Here is an 18,526-nt window from a genome sequence, read left to right on the forward strand (position 1 = left end):
TGAACATTCGCAGAATTGGCTGTATCCGTTCATTTATCAACGATGAAGCATGTAAAACTCTAATAAACTCGCTAGTAATATCCAGATTAGATTACGGAAATGCATTTCTTTATGGTGTTCATTCTAACACACCAGCAAACTTCAGAGGGCACAAAACACAGCTGCAAGATTAATAACACGCTCAAAAAAATCCGACCATGTTACTCCTGTTCTAATAGATCTTCACTGGCTCCCAGTTGAATACAGAATTCAATATAAGATACTTCTTCATACTTTCAAATCTCTAAACAACTTATCTCCAGTCTACATAAAGGATATCCTTACAGTTTACAATCCCACATGATCAATAAGATCCAAATCTCTGCATCTTCTCCAGGTACCTCGGACATGTACGAAAACATATGGGGATCGACGTTTGGACAAGGCTGCATCGAGTCTCTGGAACTCTCTGCCTTTTAAACTCAGACAATGTACTTCATTGTCTAGTTTTCAAGTGGACCTCAAAACACATCTTTTTAGATTAGTTTTTAATTTGTGATTATTTTTATATACTTAGTGCTCTTACATACAGCTCTTACAGTGCTTTTAACCAAAAAAACAAGAAAAAACAAGAGATGTTTGTAAAACACATATGCCCCCCCCCCCCCTGGTGCAAAATTGAAAAGGGTTATACACACACACATCATTTAATTGAGAGTAGTATCATCAATTCAAAATATTGAGCAGACAATATCTTCCTATGTCAAGAGTGGATTGACCATGTGACCTAAAAATCAATAGGGGTCATCAACTCCTGAAGATGTACCCGTGTACCAAGTTTGATGTCTGTCAAGCAAAGGGTTCTCAAGATATTGAACGGACAGTATATTCCTATGTCCAATTTGACCCTTGACTTTTGACCATGTGACCTTAAAATAATTAGTAGTCAACTTCTCCTGAAGATGTACCAGTGTACCAAGTTTGATGTCTGTCAAGCAAAGGGTTCTCAAGATATTGAGCGGACAGTATATTCCCATGTACAGTTTAACCCTTGACCTTTGACCATGCGACCTCAAAATCAATAGGTGTCATCTTCTCCTGAAGATGTACCAGTGTACCAAGTTTAATGTCTGTCAAGCAAAGGGTTCTCAAGATATGGAACAGACAGTATATTCCAACGTCCAGTTTGACCTTTGACCATGTGGTCTGAAAATCAATAGGGGTCGTCTTCTCCTGAAGACGTACCAGTGTACCACGTTTGATGTCTGTCAAGCAAAGGGTTCTCAAGATATTGAACGGACAGTATATTCCTATGTCCAGTTTGACCCTTGACCTTTAAACATGTGACCTCAAAATAAATAGGGGTAATTTTCTCCTGAAGATGTACCAGTGTACCAAGTTTGATGTCTGTCAAGCGAAGGGTTCTCAAAATATTGAACGGACAGTATATTCCTGTCTAGTGTGACCCTTGACCTTTGACCATGTGACCTCAAAATCAATAGTGGTCGTCTTCTCCTGAAGTCGTATCAGTGTACTAAGTTTGATGTCTGTCAAGCAAAGGGTTCTCGAGATATTTAACGGACAGTATATTCCTATGTCCAGTTTGACCCTTGACCTTTGACCATGTGACCTCAAAATCAATGGGGGTCATCTTCTTCAGAAGATGTACTGGCGTACCAAGTTTGATGTCTGTCAAGCAAAGGGTTCTCTAGACATTGAATGGTCAGTATATTCCTATGTCCAGTTTGACCCTTGACCATATGACCTCAAAATCAATAGGGGTCATCTACTCTTTAGGATGTACCAGTGTGCCAAGTTTGATGTCTTTCAAACAAAGGGTTCTCAAGATATTGAGCGGACATTATATTCCTATGTCCAGAGTAGATTGACCCTTGACCTTTGGACCTGAAAAACGATAGGGATCCTCTTCTACTCATAACTAACCCACATATGAAATATCATTATCATCAAGTGAATGGTTCTCAAGATATTGAGCGGACAACACATGGTCTACAGACCGACCGACAGGTGCAAAACAATATGCCCCCTCTTTTTCAAAGGGGGGCATAAAAATTATTCCTAAGAGTTGTTTTAAATTGTTTGATATGTTATAAGGGTAATCATATCATTACATTAGGTGCTATATATTAATAATAATATTTATGCATTTTAATTCTGACACTATGAATATTTTATTCACATGTATGTGCACATCGATTTTATATCATCTTTTCTTTCACATTTGTAAAGCGCTTTAGAGAACTAATGTTGATAGGGTGCTATATAAATCTTTTAATTACAATTTTCTGCCTGTTGGGTAGACACACTTATCATATATCATCATATCTTTTATGATTAAATCAATTCGTACGGATTTGAGAAACTATCTCAGGATGTAGTCAGCCACCTTAAGAATTAACCCTGTATTATATAAACAAGATTCGAGTCTTTTTTATGCTTACGAACAAACTAGTGAAAAAGCATCTTAATTTTGCACAGCCACAAATTAAACTATTAAATGACATTTTACCCAAAAATACTTGAAATATGATAGATACCATAAACTTAGATTAGACCCTTTACGTTATGGGAGGTAGTAACTCTCACCGATTTTCTCACTTACTTGCATATTCAGTTAGGGGGAGTTACTAACTCTCACATACTTGAATATTTAGCTACAGGGAGTTACTAACTCTCACTTACTTGAATATTTAGTTACAGGGAGTTACTAACTCTCACTTACTTGAATATTTAGTTACAGGGAGTTACTCTCACTTACTTGAATATTTAGCTACAGGGAGTTACTAACTCTCACATACTTGAATATTTAGTTACAGGGAGTTACTAACTCTCACTTACTTGAATATTTAGTTACAGGGAGTTACTCTCACTTACTTGAATATTTAGTTACAGGGAGTTACTCTCACTTACTTGAATATTTAACTACAGGGAGTTACTAACTCTCACATACTTGAATATTTAACTACAGGAAGTTACTAACTCTCACTTACTTGTATATTTAACTACAGGAAGTTACTCTCACTTACTTGAATATTTAACTACAGGAAGTTACTAACTCTCACTTACTTGAATATTTAGTTACAGGGAGTTACTAACTCTCACTTACTTGAATATTTAGTTACAGGGAGTTACTCTCACTTACTTGAATATTTAGTTACAGGGAGTTACTAACTCTCACTTACTTGAATATTTAACTACAGGAAGTTACTAACTCTCACTTACTTGAATATTTAACTACAGGGAGTTACTAACTCTCACTTACTTGAATATTTAGTTACAGGGAGTTACTAACTCTCACTTACTTGAATATTTAACTACAGGAAGTTACTAACTCTCACTTACTTGAATATTTAACTACAGGAAGTTACTCTCACTTACTTGAATATTTAACTACAGGAAGTTACTCTCACTTACTTGAATATTTAGCTACAGGGAGTTACTAACTCTCACTTACTTGAATATTTAGTTACAGGGAGTTACTAACTCTCACTTACTTGAATATTTATCTACAGGGAGTTACTAACTCGTCACTTACTTGAATATTTAGTTACAGGGAGTTACTAACTCTCACTTACTTGAATATTTAGTTACAGGGAGTTACTCTCACTTACTTGAATATTTAGTTACGGGGAGTTACTAACTCTCACTTACTTGAATATTTAGTTACAGGAAGTTACTCTCACTTACTTGCATATTTAGTTACAGGGAGTTACTAACTCTCACTTACTTGAATATTTAGCTACAGGGAGTTACTAACTCTCACTTACTTGAATATTTAGCTACAGGGAGTTACTAACTCTCACTTACTTGCATATTTAGTTATGAGGAGGTAGTAACTCTCACTGATTTCTTGGAAGACTTGTGTAGCATCAGGGTTGTCAGGATTCTAGAAAACAAGTAAACACAAATACACACTGAACACGAGCAATAAGTAAACACAAATACACAATGACCACTAGCAATAAGTAAACATAAATACACTGAAAAACAAAATAATTAATGTAATCTATAATTGAAAAGGGTAAAGGTAAACGAGCATTCTGAGAGTATTGCATGGCAATACATAGTCCCCTACCGGTTGCAAAAATCACTGTACCACAACAATATTCAAAGTTCATTATGTAGGTTATGGTAAAAGGGAAAATTGGGGAACCAGGATAGGAATGATTGGAAATCAACTACTATTCGAGCAGAGACTAGACCAAGAAAAAAGACAAATTTATAATTATGTTTAGGTCTTTAACCAAGTCAATAAACTGTGACATGTAGATAATCATGAATAATTTATCTATATTGTAGTATTACTATGCTAGAAGTTTTAATGAGTGTAGTATTCTTAATTCTTATCTACAGAGATAAGAAACTTGGATGCAAACTAACAATTCATGCTATTTTTCTACATCCAAGGGCCATAACTTATTGGAAAATCAATGGACCAAGATGAAATTCAAACTTGATCTGTAACTTGTTATGGCAAAGCAATGTACCAAATATCAAATGAATATCTGCAAGCACAACCAAAACAAGAGGCCCATGGGCCACATCGCTCACCTGAGTCACCTTGGCCCATATCTGAAGACTTTCCATATATATTTGCATGTAAAACCTTAGTCCCTATTATGGCCCCAACTACCCCTGGAGGCCACGATTTTTGCAAACTTGAATCTACACTACGTCAGAAAGCTTTCATGTAAATGTCAACTTCTTTGGCCCAATGGTTCTTGAGAAGAATTTTTTTTTAAAGATTTTCCCTATATTTGTATGTAAAACTTTGAACCCCCCCTCCACTTGTGGCCCCATCCTACCCCCCGGGGGCCCATCGTCGGAAACCCATGGTTGATTACCCTTCGTTCCTCTCTCCATCACCCGTGGGTCCATTCATTCCTACTCGCTCGTTCTCATGAATAATTAATGAGACAATTTGATTGGGCGCTCATGGAAAACCAGTGTTTCATTTTCAAAATGGTTATCATGAGTCCAGTGGACTCCCCTTGATTACAATAACGAGTCCCATGCTAAAATCAATGAGTCCAAATTTCATTCCTTTAAACAAAAAGCCCGACAATCACAGGTATAAACAAACCAAGTTAAGGAAGAAGCTAGCTTACTGTTGACACCCCCCTCCTAGGGAATTTATATTTTGCTTTTTATTACAAGCCATCAGATAATTCATTTGCAGAAAATTCTTATACGTAGTTCATATTGCAAAATGATTTTGAGATGAAGAAAATTCTCAAGACCAAGTTCATGCAACAGATCAATCAATGATTTGAATTTTAAGAGTGGCGCAATGTAAATTTCCTGATACATGTACTAACCAATCCACACACACAAATAAGTTTATGATCCGCCAAGTTCACGCGTCTGCTTAAAGTTGAATGATGGAAGTTTTTATTCCTAGCTACTTTGTTCATGCCATTTAGTTTTTCTGTGTTGTGTGCAAATGCTGTAATAATAAATTTTTCTCTATTTTCTTCATTTTTCTCAAATCTTAGCTAAGAATAAAGTGTAAACCATATTTGGTAACATTTTTTTTCACCTTTTGAATTTTCTCAACCTCTACTTCTTTTTCAGGACCGACGTTTGATTTCGGGGACTCCACGTTTGTTTTGTTTTTTTACCCGTAGTAACTGACAATATTATCATTCACATCACTTTGCAAAAATGTTGTTAACTTTCCTTGATTAGACGTTTTTTAAAGTAAAAAAAAACATCGGTGGAATCGGATTATATGCGAGGAAATTCTAGTTCCCAGTTTTGTTTACCCGCCGTAATGCCATATATATCATTTTGTTTCATTGGTTAATGCAGTGCGAGTTGACCAATGAAATATCATAATTCTTAATTCGGAATATATCGGGTGTGTAGTACGTTCTGGAGCTTAGATTTTGTACGAATTACCGAAGGGAAAATGAAAACATTTTCATATAATTTCAAGTTTTCATGCGTCCGCTGGGATGCACAGTTATTGAAATAATGCGTCCTGAGCAAATTCAATGCGTAATTTACACAGGACGCACGCCAAAATGAATCACTGGAAAACCCTAAGCGAATTTGTCCTATCAAAAAGACGCTTTCAGCCCAATTTCAGCCTGTATAATATGTCAAGTTTGGCCCCACCCTGGTATTAAAATCTCTACCCTTGAGATCATGAAATTTACAATTTTGGTAGAAGCCTTCCTGTTCTACATGACTGCATTTAGTTTTTCTTACACATGTGCAGTTGTCAAAAATCTTTTTTGAAAAATGGTAATTTTTAAGTAGTTTTTGCCCTGTCTCTAAGCCTAAGAGTCACCTGGGGTACAGGAGTCCTGAAATTTACAATTCATGCCCCCCCCCCCCCCCCCTAAAAATGCTTCATACCAAATTTGAAAAGAATTGGTAGGGCAGTATGGGGGTCGAAATCAATTTTTTCAACCACAGGCTTAATTTTTTCTAAGTTTTTCTTGAAAGAAAATTGAGAGAATTGGTCAATTTTTGCCATGTCTCTATGCCTAAGGCCCGAGGTTGCAAGTGTCCTGAAATTTACAATTCACGTTCTCCCTGATCCAAAAATGCTTCAATCCAAAAAATGCTTCGAAAAAAATTTGAAAATAATTGGAAGGGTAGTCAGGGGTTGAAATGAACTTTATTCAATTTTAGCCGGTGGATAGAAAATCCACAGGACAAGCTAAAATAACAAGAGGGCCAAGGGCCACATCGCTCACCTGAGTTACCTTGGCCCATATCTGAAGACTTTCCATAAATATTTGCATGTAAAACCTTAGTCCGTATTGTGGCCCCAACCTAACCCATGAGGCCATGATTTTTACAAACTTGAATCTGCACTATGTCAGGAAGATTTCATGTAAATCTCAGCTCCTCTGGCCCATTGGTTCTTGAGAGGATGATTTTTACAGATTTTTCCTTTATATTTCTATGTAAAACTTTGGTCCCCTATTGTGGCCACAATCTACCCCCGGTGGCCATGATTTGAATACACTTGGATCTGCACTATGTCAGGAAGCTTTCATATAAATTTCAGCTCTTCTGGCTTACTGGTTCTTGAGAAGAAGATTTTTAAAGATTTTCCCTAAAATTTATATTTCATGTAAAACTTTGATTCCTTATTGTGGCCCCAAACTACCCCCAGGGGCCATGATTTACATAAACTTGAATCTGCACTATGTCAGGAAGCTTTCATGTAAATCTCAGCACTTCTGGCTCATTGGTTCTTGAGAAGATGATTTTTAAAGATTTTCCCTATATATTTCTAGGTAAACCTTTGATCCCCTATTGTGGCTCCAATCTACCCCGGGGGCCATGATTTGAACAAACTTGAATCTGCACTATATCAGGAAGCTTTCATATAAATCTCAGCTTTTCTGGCTCATTGGTTCTTTAAGGATTTTCCCTATATATTTCTATGTAAAACTTTGATCCCCTATTGTGGTCCCCAATCTACCCCCCGGGGGCCATGATTTAAGCAAACTTGAATCTGCATATGTCAGGAAGCTTTCATGAAAATTTCTGCTCCTCTGGCCAAGTGTTCTTGAGAAGAAGATTTTTAAAGATTTTCCCAATATATTTCTAGGTAAAACTTTGATCCCCTATTGTGGCCCCAATCTACCCCCCCCCCCTCCGTTTTTTAACAAACTTGAATGTGCACTATGTCAGGAAGCTTACATGTAAATGTCAGCTCTTCTGGCCCAGTGGTTCTTGAGATGAAGATTTTTAAATGACCACACCCTATTTTTGTGTTATCTCCCCTTTCAATCCCGTGGGGATTCGGGTTAGAATAGGTCCTCAGTATTCCTTGCTTGTCATAAGAGGCGACTAAATGGGGTGGTCATTCAGATGAGATGGCAAAAACCGAGGCCCCGAGTCACTGCAAGTGTGGCACAATAAAGATCCCTCCCTGCTCAAAGGCCATAAGCGCCAAGCATAGGCCTAAATTTTGCAGTCCTTCACCAGAAGTGGTGACGTCTTCATATGAGTGAAATATTCCAAAAAGGGACGTTAAACAATATACAATCAATCATATAATCTCCCCTTTGCAGGGGGCATGACCCTTCATTTGAACAAACTTGAAAGCCCTTCACCCAAGGACGCTTTTTGCCAAGTTTGGTTGAAATTGGCCCAGTGGTTCTGGAGAAGTCAAAAATGTAAACAATTTACAGACAGACAGACAATGGACAACAGACGATCGGAAAAGCTCACTTAAAACCAGTACCTCTTATTATTTGAAAGATATAGTCTATAATAAAATGTTCTAAATGTAGATCAAAGTGTTAAGGTTACCAGGTAAAAGATTTTGGTGTCAACGGAAAGCTTTTTCAAAGTTCTTGCCACAAAGAATACACATACCAAATATGAAAGGTCTACCTCTTATGGTGTAAAAGATCTGACCAAGGTTAAAAGTTTTTTGTCACAGACAGACAAGACGAAAATGGGTCAAAAACTAGATGCTCCCAAATCTTCGATTCTGGGGGCATAAAAGGACAGATAGAAACAGTTCTTGAAATCTGTCATTCATGTAAGCATTTGTATGATTCTGAGTGCAAGTTTAAGTCTGTCATTCATGTAAGCATTTGTATGATTCTGAGTGCAAGTTTAAGAAAAGCAAATTACGCATCACTAAACAAAAAAACCCCAAAAACTGGATACGAGACGATCACCTGATTGACTCAAGTGACCTAATACGAAGAAAAGGGGTGAATCCAAAATAAATATGGATTTTATCTAATTTTCATGAAACAATCAATCGTAGATATCACAAAAAACATACCTTATCAGGATGATGTTGCAGTGCCAAATTTTTATATGCTTGTTTGATTTCATCTGGAACAAAAATACAAGAGACCCATTTTCATTTGGAAAAGAAATATATGAGGCCCATGGGCCTTCACCATCACCTGAGTAAGTACATTTGTTTGGTCTTTAGAAATCAATGCGTTTCCTGCATACATTTTATGCTTCTCTGTTTTTTTTACTTTGTACTATATAATTGATATATTCAATTGAAAATTTACAATTCTTTTAAAGAAGAACAAGTTTTAACACACTACAGCTAAATTCAATTTTGTATTCAAGTTCTAAAAGCCTGAATATTCACTACATTTAGTAGAAAACCCAGTGCTGATGAAGATGCATATAATTTGTGTACTTGATGTACAGGAATAGAGGATATTTTAAAAAGAAGTTAATGCATTTGTCAACATATGACCAAAACATCCCTCTCCTGGGATCAGAAGTTACTCATTATTAACCATGGGACACGAATTTCACAATTTTAGTAAAAGGCCAGATGCTCATTATGATAACAAACAATTTTCAACTGGATGTCAAGAAATGCAGATTTTCAATTTTTAATGAGATTAACTTTTCCCCATCCTGTACCTCAATCCAGGTGAGATTGACAGAGTGAAGAGGGCTCACTACAGACTCAATATTTTAATCATACAAACAGTTTGACTGCTAGATGCCAAGAGGACGCATTTTAGTTTTCCAAGAGGGTTAATTGTTCATTTTCTGCCAGATTTCCAGGAGTAAAGAATACTTAAACAAGAGGCCCACAGGCCTTATTGGTCACCTGAGGACCAGTGAAAAAGTATCACTACTCCTAAGGGCTAATTATAAAATCTAGAAACAATCTCCTGTTCTGACTACCTAAGCTAAATTCTAATGTTCAGCAACAGTGTAAAACAAGATGTGTTCTTAAAACTTCAATGCCCTCAAAAGTACATACACTGATGAAAAGCTTTGCATAATATAATACTGTATCAAAATTAAAACATCAAAAGATATGACCCATCCAAGAGTCAAAACCCTGGGTTGTGAAATTCACCATTTCATGTACATCCTTTTCTGCTATTCCTAAGTATGCATTTAGATTTTATACAATATCAGCAAACTTACACATAAACACTATATATCAAGTTTGGCCCCACCCTGGGGTCAGAACCCCTACAACAGTGATCATGAAATTTACAATTTTGGTAAAGAACTTCCTGCTCTACATCAATATGCATTTCGTTTTTCTTAATTATGTGCGGTTCTAGAGAATATTTTTGAAAATTGGTCAATTTTGGGCAGTTTTTGCCTCGCCCCCAAGGATCCTGAAATTAACAATTTATGTCCCCCTTGTTCCAAAAATTCTTCATACAAAATTTGAAAAGAATTGGAATGGTAGTTATCAAGAAGTTAAAAAATTCTATTGCTCACATTTGATAACTGACCATTTTGGCCCCACCCCGATACCAAAACCCCTACCCCTGGGATCATCAAATTTACAATTTTGGTAAAGGATTGCCTGCTATTTCTAAATATCCATTTAGTTTCAATTTAGTATCAATAGTATTAAAGAAGATGTTCTTTAAGTGTTCTACACATAAACACTATTTAGCAAGTTTGGCCCCACTCTGGGATCAGAACCCCTACCCTGGGGATCATGAAATTTACAATTTTGGTAGAGGCTCGATATCACTATGCATTTAGTTTTTCTAACACATGTGCGATTCTAGAGAAGAAAATTTTTTAAAATTGGTCAATTTTGGTCCCACCCTTTAGTTCTGAAATTTACAATTTATATGTCTCCCTTGTCCCAAAGATGCTTCATACCAAATTTGAAAAGAATTGGAATGATAGTTATCAAGAAGAAGTTAAAAATTTCAGCTACAAAATCACTCATGCAAGTTTGAACTTAATTGGACTATGAAAAACAATAGCCCCCCCCCCCCCCCCCTTAATCAGGCCAAAATAAAATAAATGTGTGTTTCCTATTATTTCACTCCCTCAAAAATTAGGTAGAGTAGGTAGGTAACCAATCATTTTATTTTATTGAGACATTCTATTTCAAAACTTATGTTTTTGATACACTTTGAATGCATTTCTATATAAATTACAAATACTTTTTAAATATTTTGAAGATCAATAGGCCTTAGACCGAGAAACTCAAACACAAAAGGAAAAGATTCCAGTTTGAAAATAGCAGATTTTATTTCATATCCATACATATTACCTATAAAATATTTAGGGAGGTTGGCACCTAAATGTAGGTAGGATCGGAAAACTTGAAACACACAAATATTTTACTTTGGCTTCTTCAGGGAAACTATGTGTACAAAGTTTGATGATGCTATTCTCAAAAGTGCTCCACAAGGTACTAACAGGTGGCAAACAATACTGCAATATTACTCTTCTACATGACAGACATATAAACGTGAACTAAATTCCATAAATTTAAACAATAATGTCCTAATTAGCTTCAATCTGAAAGACATTGTACGATACCCGAAGAGGTAAGTATAATAATTTGGTTTAAATCATATTAACCTTGACCTTTGACTTTTAAATGAAATAAAATTCCTCAAAAGTGAACTGCATCATTTCATGCTATCCTTTGCAACATGGATTGCTGATTTTTTTTTTTACCACCACAGCCTAACATGAACAGAAACCCTTTATTCTGCTCACTCACAGACTCAGCTCTGCATTGAATGATTGATCGATCACCAACTCCGGCAAGAGATCATAGAAAAATAATAGGTGGTAATAAATCTTTTCATAAATTTTCAATGCATGCATTTTACCCTCGGTTGCACTTTCGTCTAAGCCCAAGGATTCTAAACATTTTTGACGGTCTTTATTTTTTAGCGCCATATTTTTCTCAGCAGCGTGTTTTCATTTAAAGCGACACCTAAATTTCATGGGAAGATAATTCTTACCATTAGTACATCGCTCGGCCTTTTCCGTCAATTCTTGACGGAAAAGGCCGATCCTTGTTCCGATTGATTGGTTATATATTGCACAACTTCCGATATCAAAGCGAAAGTAGGAAACTGACAACAAGCACCAACTTGGTGACCAAGTGGCAAGTTACAAGTAACTTACTTAGTAAGTAGCCTAGTTTAAGCACTTAAGGTAACTTCATACTCGCAGTTTTATCTGATACAAGTTTAAATTGTGTATTCATTTCCATTCATTAGAGTTAAAACTCACAAATTATCAAATAAAATAAATAGGTCATCACACTTTTAAAGATGTGAGACATCCATAAACAGAATCATATATCACCGTCGCGTCAGAAAATTTTCCTTAAACAGCGTTATTAAAATTCCATACAAACTGGATATGACGATATAGTAACATTCATAACAATTTCATGAAACTGTATGTTCACAAAAATATACAAAATGTTTGTAAAAAATAAAGGAAATCATCGTATAATAGACTTGATAAAAGAAATCAATAGAAACAGAGTTATTTCCCTTGGATTCAATATTTTGAAACGTACCATTGATTATTCATCCATAACTTAGACTTTTGAAATGTTTTTAACAAGACTCCAACAAAATTTTTGTTCCTATCATACATAAATCCAGGGACCTAGGTCCCTGATAAATCTAAATAAATCATTGATTTTGCAAAATCTGATGACATCACAGGAGGGTGGAATTACTTTAAGGTAATTCCCCATACCATGCCAAATAACGTTAGAAACGTTATTCATGAGTCACGAACGTTATCACACATTCAACGAACTCGATGATAGTTTGGTGAATTTTAGACCGTTTTAGGACTGATTGTTTGAAAGCAAACAACAAAAATTTAGAATTACAAAACAACAACATACGAATCACAATATTACAAACAAGCCGGTTATATACAAAACAATGCTCAGGAGAGAAAATTCTTATAGTTATACATCGCGAAGTTGTAAACTCTCCATACACATTGCGTTATGACACACAGTCGTTTAGTAATTCCCGTAAGATTTCTGCAAATATTACAGATTGATGTTAAATCGTGTTGCCAACCTTCAATGTATCTATTGTAGGTCATTTCTTTTTTGTGATTTCTGATCATTAATGACGGGTAGAAATATCGAATCTCCTACAACAAATTGCAAATTTTTGTGTGCTACATGTATTGACAGTCACATATTTTTGTTATGTTTTCTTTATAATTTATTTAAACCTGAAAGAATACGATGTTGTCATGACATAAATAAAATGCATAATCTAAAGCTACATTACATTTCCACCCCCATTGCAAAATTTTATATTTATTTACACGACAAAAATCGCTTTTGAGGCCCTCCTGGTGTTTTGGTGGGGGTAAAAGAAGTGTTTAACCATGTAACCTGGTGTTTTGGTGGAGTTAAAAGAAGTGTTTAAATTTTTTACAAAGGAATATACATGTATAGAAAATTTGTTTAAAAAGGATCACAAGGGATCAGTGTGTTAGACTGATTATATACAGGTGTCCTTTTGAAGTATAGATTTGTTCACACTGAAAGCCATAGAGTCTTGGCAGGACTTCAAGGGGAAAAAAATTACATCAAAAATGTTTTTCTCAAGAACACAAGGATGAAATGAATTGACAGAATCATATATAAGCGCCCTCACACAGTGTAGTTCAAGTTTGTTCCCACCATTACCCGTGAGTCCAGGATCAAGTTACAATATGGGTTTTCAGTTTTACATTGGAATATCTAGGAAAATTCTTTGAAAATCTTCTCAAGAACCACATCGGTGGAATATTTCAGACGGGGTTTAATGTTTTATTGACACTTAAGCCCAGGTAAGCGATGTGACCTGTAGTCCTCTTGTCATGTTTATGAAATGAAGACAAACATTTTTTGGGATTAGTGATACTTTTAACTAATACGTGTGTCACATTACACTGCGATTAGGTATCCGACTAGGTAGCGGGTTCTGAGCGGCCTGAGAATGCCAAAATCTGAAAAGTGTCCGGCCGGGGACCATGCGGTGAGAACACGCCATTCAGGGCCCGTATACCCCACCGGCAGCTTTTAGCGCGGAGTTAAATCCTGGCGATGTCAACCCCATCGTAAGATAACGCTCACGTGCTTCAGCGATTTGTAGACGTAGGAACGGCAGTCTCAGATGCCTCGGAGGATTGGCCATGTCGATGTTGATGGCAACAGCGTCGATGATGATGTTGGAGATGATGACGATGACGATAGGTATTTATACACCAGTTTGCAATTGCCTTAATTGCACTTAACACGCATGAAAAGGCAAAGGTCACCGAACGATACCCGGATGTTCTCAGAACGGACATCGTCCGGGCTTCATCCGATACCCCTCAGGTGTCCGAGCGGTGACCGCACGGGGGTACCTAGTCCGTACGATGTCCGTATGGGTACCGGACGTACCCCTCCTGGTTACCTACCGATAACCTTACGGATATCGGGCGGCCACCAACACCATCATTCCATACGCTCCCCGCCCGGTAAACATATGGCTGCCTTCCTTGTCCCGCCCGAGGTGCGGGCGGTATATGAGGAGAGCTAATCACCCGGCAGACTTGGAAATGTGTCCCTACGGTGTTAGATCTTGACAGGTCCCCCACCGATACCTATACCTCGACCGGTACCCGCTAGTAATGTGACACAGGCATAATACTCCGGTGACTGATAAGGCCTGTGGGCCTCTTGTTAAGTATAATTTATTGTACTGGCATGTTGCAGACTTTTGGCTAGCACTAGAACAGTTTGACATAGGTGGAACCACGATGAAAGTGATAAAAACATAATGCAATATTTATAGGTATGCCAAAGCTCAATAAGAAGTCTGCAGTGTTGGAGAGGCGATTCGTCCCATATGCCAGAGGATTCACCCCACCTACCAAAAGGATCCAGCTGACAGCTATTGGAAATGACAAAAATCTTCCTGAATTCTCCTCAGGAACTGACAGCGACCAGTACTTCCCTCCAGTTCCTCAACCGACAGATATTGATGACTGGTTGGCCCAGTACTGCGAGGAAGGCCAAACTTACCGCGAGTTCTGCCAAGAGTGTCCATGGCTTTCCTTGCGTAAGTGGGTGTATACCAAACAAAAATTCAACTCCAAAGGAAAAACCATACTAGAGAAATATCCAGAGGGGAAAATCTATTTACTACCTCTTGGGGAGTTTGATAGTGACCACTGTGTAAATTTTGATCATCTCAGAGAATTCTCACAGATTTATCTTGGCATTGAAGTCGTTTCTCTGCCCAGAGTCAAACTTGACATCAAAGACCGATCCATTTCTTGGATTGAGGATAGTGCATCTGTTGCACCATCTCGGGGTCAGAGAACCAGCAGCAGGTTAAAAAAACATACACTAAATGCTAGATTTAATTCTAAACCAAAGCACTACCAGATATGTGTAGACGAAGTTTTATTAAAGCTCAAAGAAAAGATTCCAGACGATGCTTTGTGTATGATTGCCTTGACGATGTCCGATCTCTGTGGTGATGAAACAGACCTTTTTGTTGCTGGAATGGCAGCAGGGAAACATAGAGTGGCTATTTTTAGCTTTGCTCGGTATGACCCAACCTTGACTTTTGATATTGGAGACTGGTATGGAATAAAGCAGGATTTAAAGGGCATGGATTGTGAGGAGCGAAAAAAAATTATTTTGCAAAGAAGCTGCAAACTTCTAGTGCACGAGATTGGCCATTTGCTGGGCATCGATCATTGCATTTTCTATGATTGCTGTATGAATGGCTCGGGACATTTACAGGAAGATTTCCGTCAGCCCATTCACCTGTGTCCTGTTGATCTCCATAAACTACAGACCCTTGTCGGGTTTAATGTCACAAAGAGATATCAGGCACTATTGAGATTCTACGAAAAACATGAAATGCACAGAGAGGTTAAATGGGTCAGAGCAAGACTCCATTACTTGGCTGCCTCTTGCTAAATTTTGTGATTTTTCGTGTGTGGAAATTCTAAGAGTATGTCTCTAGAAAAGAGATCTCAACTCTCTTTGTAGAATAATCACCCAGAACTTTCTGCTTTTGTAAGCATGTATAAAGAAACACTGGAATTTTGTTTCCTCATCAAACGAGCTGTGATCAGGTGTCTGTGATTATATCTGTCTACCTCGTATAACTGTAGTCACTCGAACATTAACGTATAATGTATTTTTTTGAAAATTTTGAGCAATACATCCAATAATTATTTACACTGCAATGGTTCATAATTTTTGTTATATTTGGGAACTGCCACTAAGATTGCTGCCTGTTTTATAAAGGGGGGAATACTGTCTTTTTAGAAAGGAAGAATACTGTCTGTTTTAAAAAGGGAGACTACTGTTTGTTTTATAAAACAAGCAGTATTCTCCCTTTATAAAACAAACAGTAGTCTCTTTATTAGACAGTAGTCTCCCTTTTTAAAACATACAGTATTCTCTCTTTTATAAAAGACAGTATTCTCCCTTTATAAGACAGACAGTTGTCTCCCTTTACAGGACAGACAGTTGTCTCCCTTTATAGAACAGAGAGTAGTTGCCCTTTAAAAGACAGTTGTCCCCCTTTACAAGACAGACAGTGGTCCCCCTTTATAAGACAGACAGTAGTCTCCCTTTATAAAACAAACAGTTGTTTCCCTTTATAGGACAGACAGTTGTCTCCCTTTATAAAACATACAGTATTCTCTCTTTATAAAAGACAGTAGTCTCCCTTTATAAGACAGACAGTGGTCTCCCTTTATAAGACAGTAGTCTCCCTTTATAACACAGACAGTTGTTTCCCTTCATAAAACAGACAGTAGCCTCCCTTTATAAGACAGACAGTAGTATCTCTTTAATAGACAGGCAGTAGTCTCCCTTTATAAAACATACAGTATTATCTCTTCTATAAAAGACAGTATTCTCCCTTTATAAGACAGACAGTTGTCTCCCTTTATAGGATAGAGTTGTCTCCCTTTATAAAACAGAGAGTAGTCGCCCTTTATAAGACAGACAGTATTCTTCCTATATAAAACAGACAGTAGTCTCCCTTAATAAGACAGACAGTGGTCTCCCTTTATAAAACAGACAGTTGTCTCCCTTTATAAAACGGACAGTAGTCTCCCTTTATAAGACAGACAGTGTTCTCCCTTTATAAAACAGACAGTATTCTCCCTTTATAAAACAGACAGTAGTCTCTCTTTATAGGACAGACAGTTGTCTCCCTTTATAGAACAGACAGTACTCTCCCTTTATAAAACAGACAACAGTCTCCTCCCTTTATAAAACAGACAGTTGTCTACCTTTATAAAACGGACAGTATCTGTCTGTTTAAATGGAGACTGCTGTCTGTCTTATAAAGGGAAGTTGTCTGTTTTATAAAGGGAGACTACTGTCTATTTTATAAAGGGAGACAACTGTCTGTTTTATAAAGGGAGAATACCATTTTGTTTTATAGAAAGGAGAACAGTGACCATTTTACAAAGAGAGTAAAGTCATTGTCAAGACTGAATTTTATTTATCTTTTCAAATCTCCACCTCATATGTACACATTTTATTAAAATATAATCACAAAAAAGAGTCAACAACTGCCTCAAACAACTGAAAATTGTATCTCCAACTTTCCAACTGTATCATGGAGGAAGTTATCTCCCTTATAAGAGCTCTCCAGCTTCCTGCATTACTCCTCATCCTCCCGGTCGCGCACGCTGTCCATTGGACCGGTGTCGGAGTCTTTGTCCAGGAGGGATATGTCGTGATCTTGCTCCTGTAAAGCAATGTCCAATACAATAAATGAATATGTTAATTATCCTGGTCATCATTGCCCTCATATTAACTCATTTCAATTTTGTAGTAGCACAGATATATTTGCTCCTGTCAGAGACTAATGATTGGGTGTCTGGTTTACCAGTAATGCAAAAAAAGTTAAAGATTTTATCAAAACTAAAAAAAACCAACATTTATGAAAAAAATTCATTACACACACAGAAAATGCAGCAGGTTTTCAATCTCTATTCAAGGAATTCACTTGTATGAGGTTTGCTCTGAATAATGATTGTGTGGTGAGACTTATGCTGTACAGAAATGGAGAGGTGTGCATAGACAGATGAAAGTTAAGTGGAATCCACACAACAGCAATAGGGTGGTTTAGACACTTCACACAGTAGGAAATCGGGATAGAAACTGTGGCAACATTTTACAGTACAGTGGTGCAGATATTTCATACAGACTAAGACATGAATAGAATAACGTGGCTAAATTTTAAACAAGAGTACCGCAAACGGTATAACATACGCCCATCGGACAGTGAAATTCAACCTGGAAGCATATTATGCACTCTGAATTGATACAACACACTTTCTGAATAGAAAAGCCTTAAAGCGGGTCATGGTGCACCAATCCATCTGACATGTGACCTGATTATGTATTTTTCTGATGGGGAGGTTGTGACAAAATGTCAGTGCAAATATCTGTATCTATGATGAGAAAAAGTCCAAAAAACTATTTGACCTACTTTTAGTCCTAAAGCAGGTCATGGTAAACAAATTAAGTTGAAATGTGAACTGGTTATGTATTTCTCTGAGAGGGAGGTTGTGACAAAATTTCAGGGCAATACCTGTATCCGAAACAGAAAAAAATCTGGAAAACTGTTTGACCTACTACTTCTACCCATTAAGTAGGTCATGGTGCACCAATCCAGCTGAAATGCTAACTGAACTTGTATTCCTCCGATAAGAAGCTTGTGACTAAATTTCAGAGCAATATCAGTATGAAAGGTGAAGATAACGAACAGTGATCGATCTC

The 18,526-nt window shown here is 37.0% G+C and overlaps 3 protein-coding genes across 9 annotated transcripts in view; 1 reads left to right on the forward strand and 2 right to left on the reverse strand.

Moving 5' to 3' along the window:
* Nucleotides 1-11,687, reverse strand: part of LOC125649643 (uncharacterized) — a 63,307-nt gene extending 51,620 nt beyond the window's left edge. Inside the window, exons 1-3 of the mRNA XM_056166443.1 lie at nucleotides 11,571-11,687; nucleotides 8,768-8,820; nucleotides 3,808-3,886 (exon numbers count right to left, since the gene is read on the reverse strand). Of these exons, the coding sequence (XP_056022418.1) occupies nucleotides 3,808-3,886; nucleotides 8,768-8,820; nucleotides 11,571-11,640 (202 nt within the window). The 5' untranslated portion in view covers nucleotides 11,641-11,687. The remainder of the gene's footprint in view (nucleotides 1-3,807; nucleotides 3,887-8,767; nucleotides 8,821-11,570) is intronic.
* Nucleotides 11,688-11,791: 104 nt separating this feature from the next.
* LOC125650646 (archaemetzincin-1-like) lies at nucleotides 11,792-15,960 on the forward strand. 2 transcript variants are annotated; one of them, XM_048879098.2, is made up of 2 exons: nucleotides 11,792-11,874; nucleotides 14,556-15,960. In XM_048879098.2, the coding sequence occupies exon 2, from the start codon at nucleotides 14,558-14,560 to the stop codon at nucleotides 15,692-15,694; it is 1,137 nt and encodes a 378-aa protein (XP_048735055.2). In that variant the 5' UTR covers nucleotides 11,792-11,874; nucleotides 14,556-14,557; the 3' UTR covers nucleotides 15,695-15,960. The 2 variants fall into 2 exon arrangements, with proteins under 2 accessions (XP_048735055.2, XP_048735057.2); XM_048879100.2 differs by having other exon boundaries at nucleotides 11,803-11,901.
* A 1,301-nt stretch (nucleotides 15,961-17,261) lies between these two features.
* Nucleotides 17,262-18,526, reverse strand: part of LOC125650697 (protein FAM227B-like) — a 29,994-nt gene continuing 28,729 nt past the window's right edge. For all 6 annotated transcript variants that reach the window (XM_056166459.1, XM_056166458.1, XM_056166454.1 and 3 more), the window contains one exon: nucleotides 17,262-17,489. In XM_056166459.1, the coding sequence (XP_056022434.1) occupies nucleotides 17,403-17,489 (87 nt within the window). In that variant the 3' untranslated portion in view covers nucleotides 17,262-17,402. The remainder of the gene's footprint in view (nucleotides 17,490-18,526) is intronic.

The sequence above is a fragment of the Ostrea edulis genome, chromosome 5 (assembly GCF_947568905.1).
Source record: "Ostrea edulis chromosome 5, xbOstEdul1.1, whole genome shotgun sequence".
NCBI classification, from domain to species: domain Eukaryota; kingdom Metazoa; phylum Mollusca; class Bivalvia; order Ostreida; family Ostreidae; genus Ostrea; species Ostrea edulis.

What these genes read in the sequence shown, in the direction of transcription:
- LOC125650646 (XM_048879098.2), top strand. Translation starts at nt 14,558, where the DNA reads ATGCCAAAGCTCAATAAGAAGTCTGCAGTGTTGGAGAGGCGATTCGTC.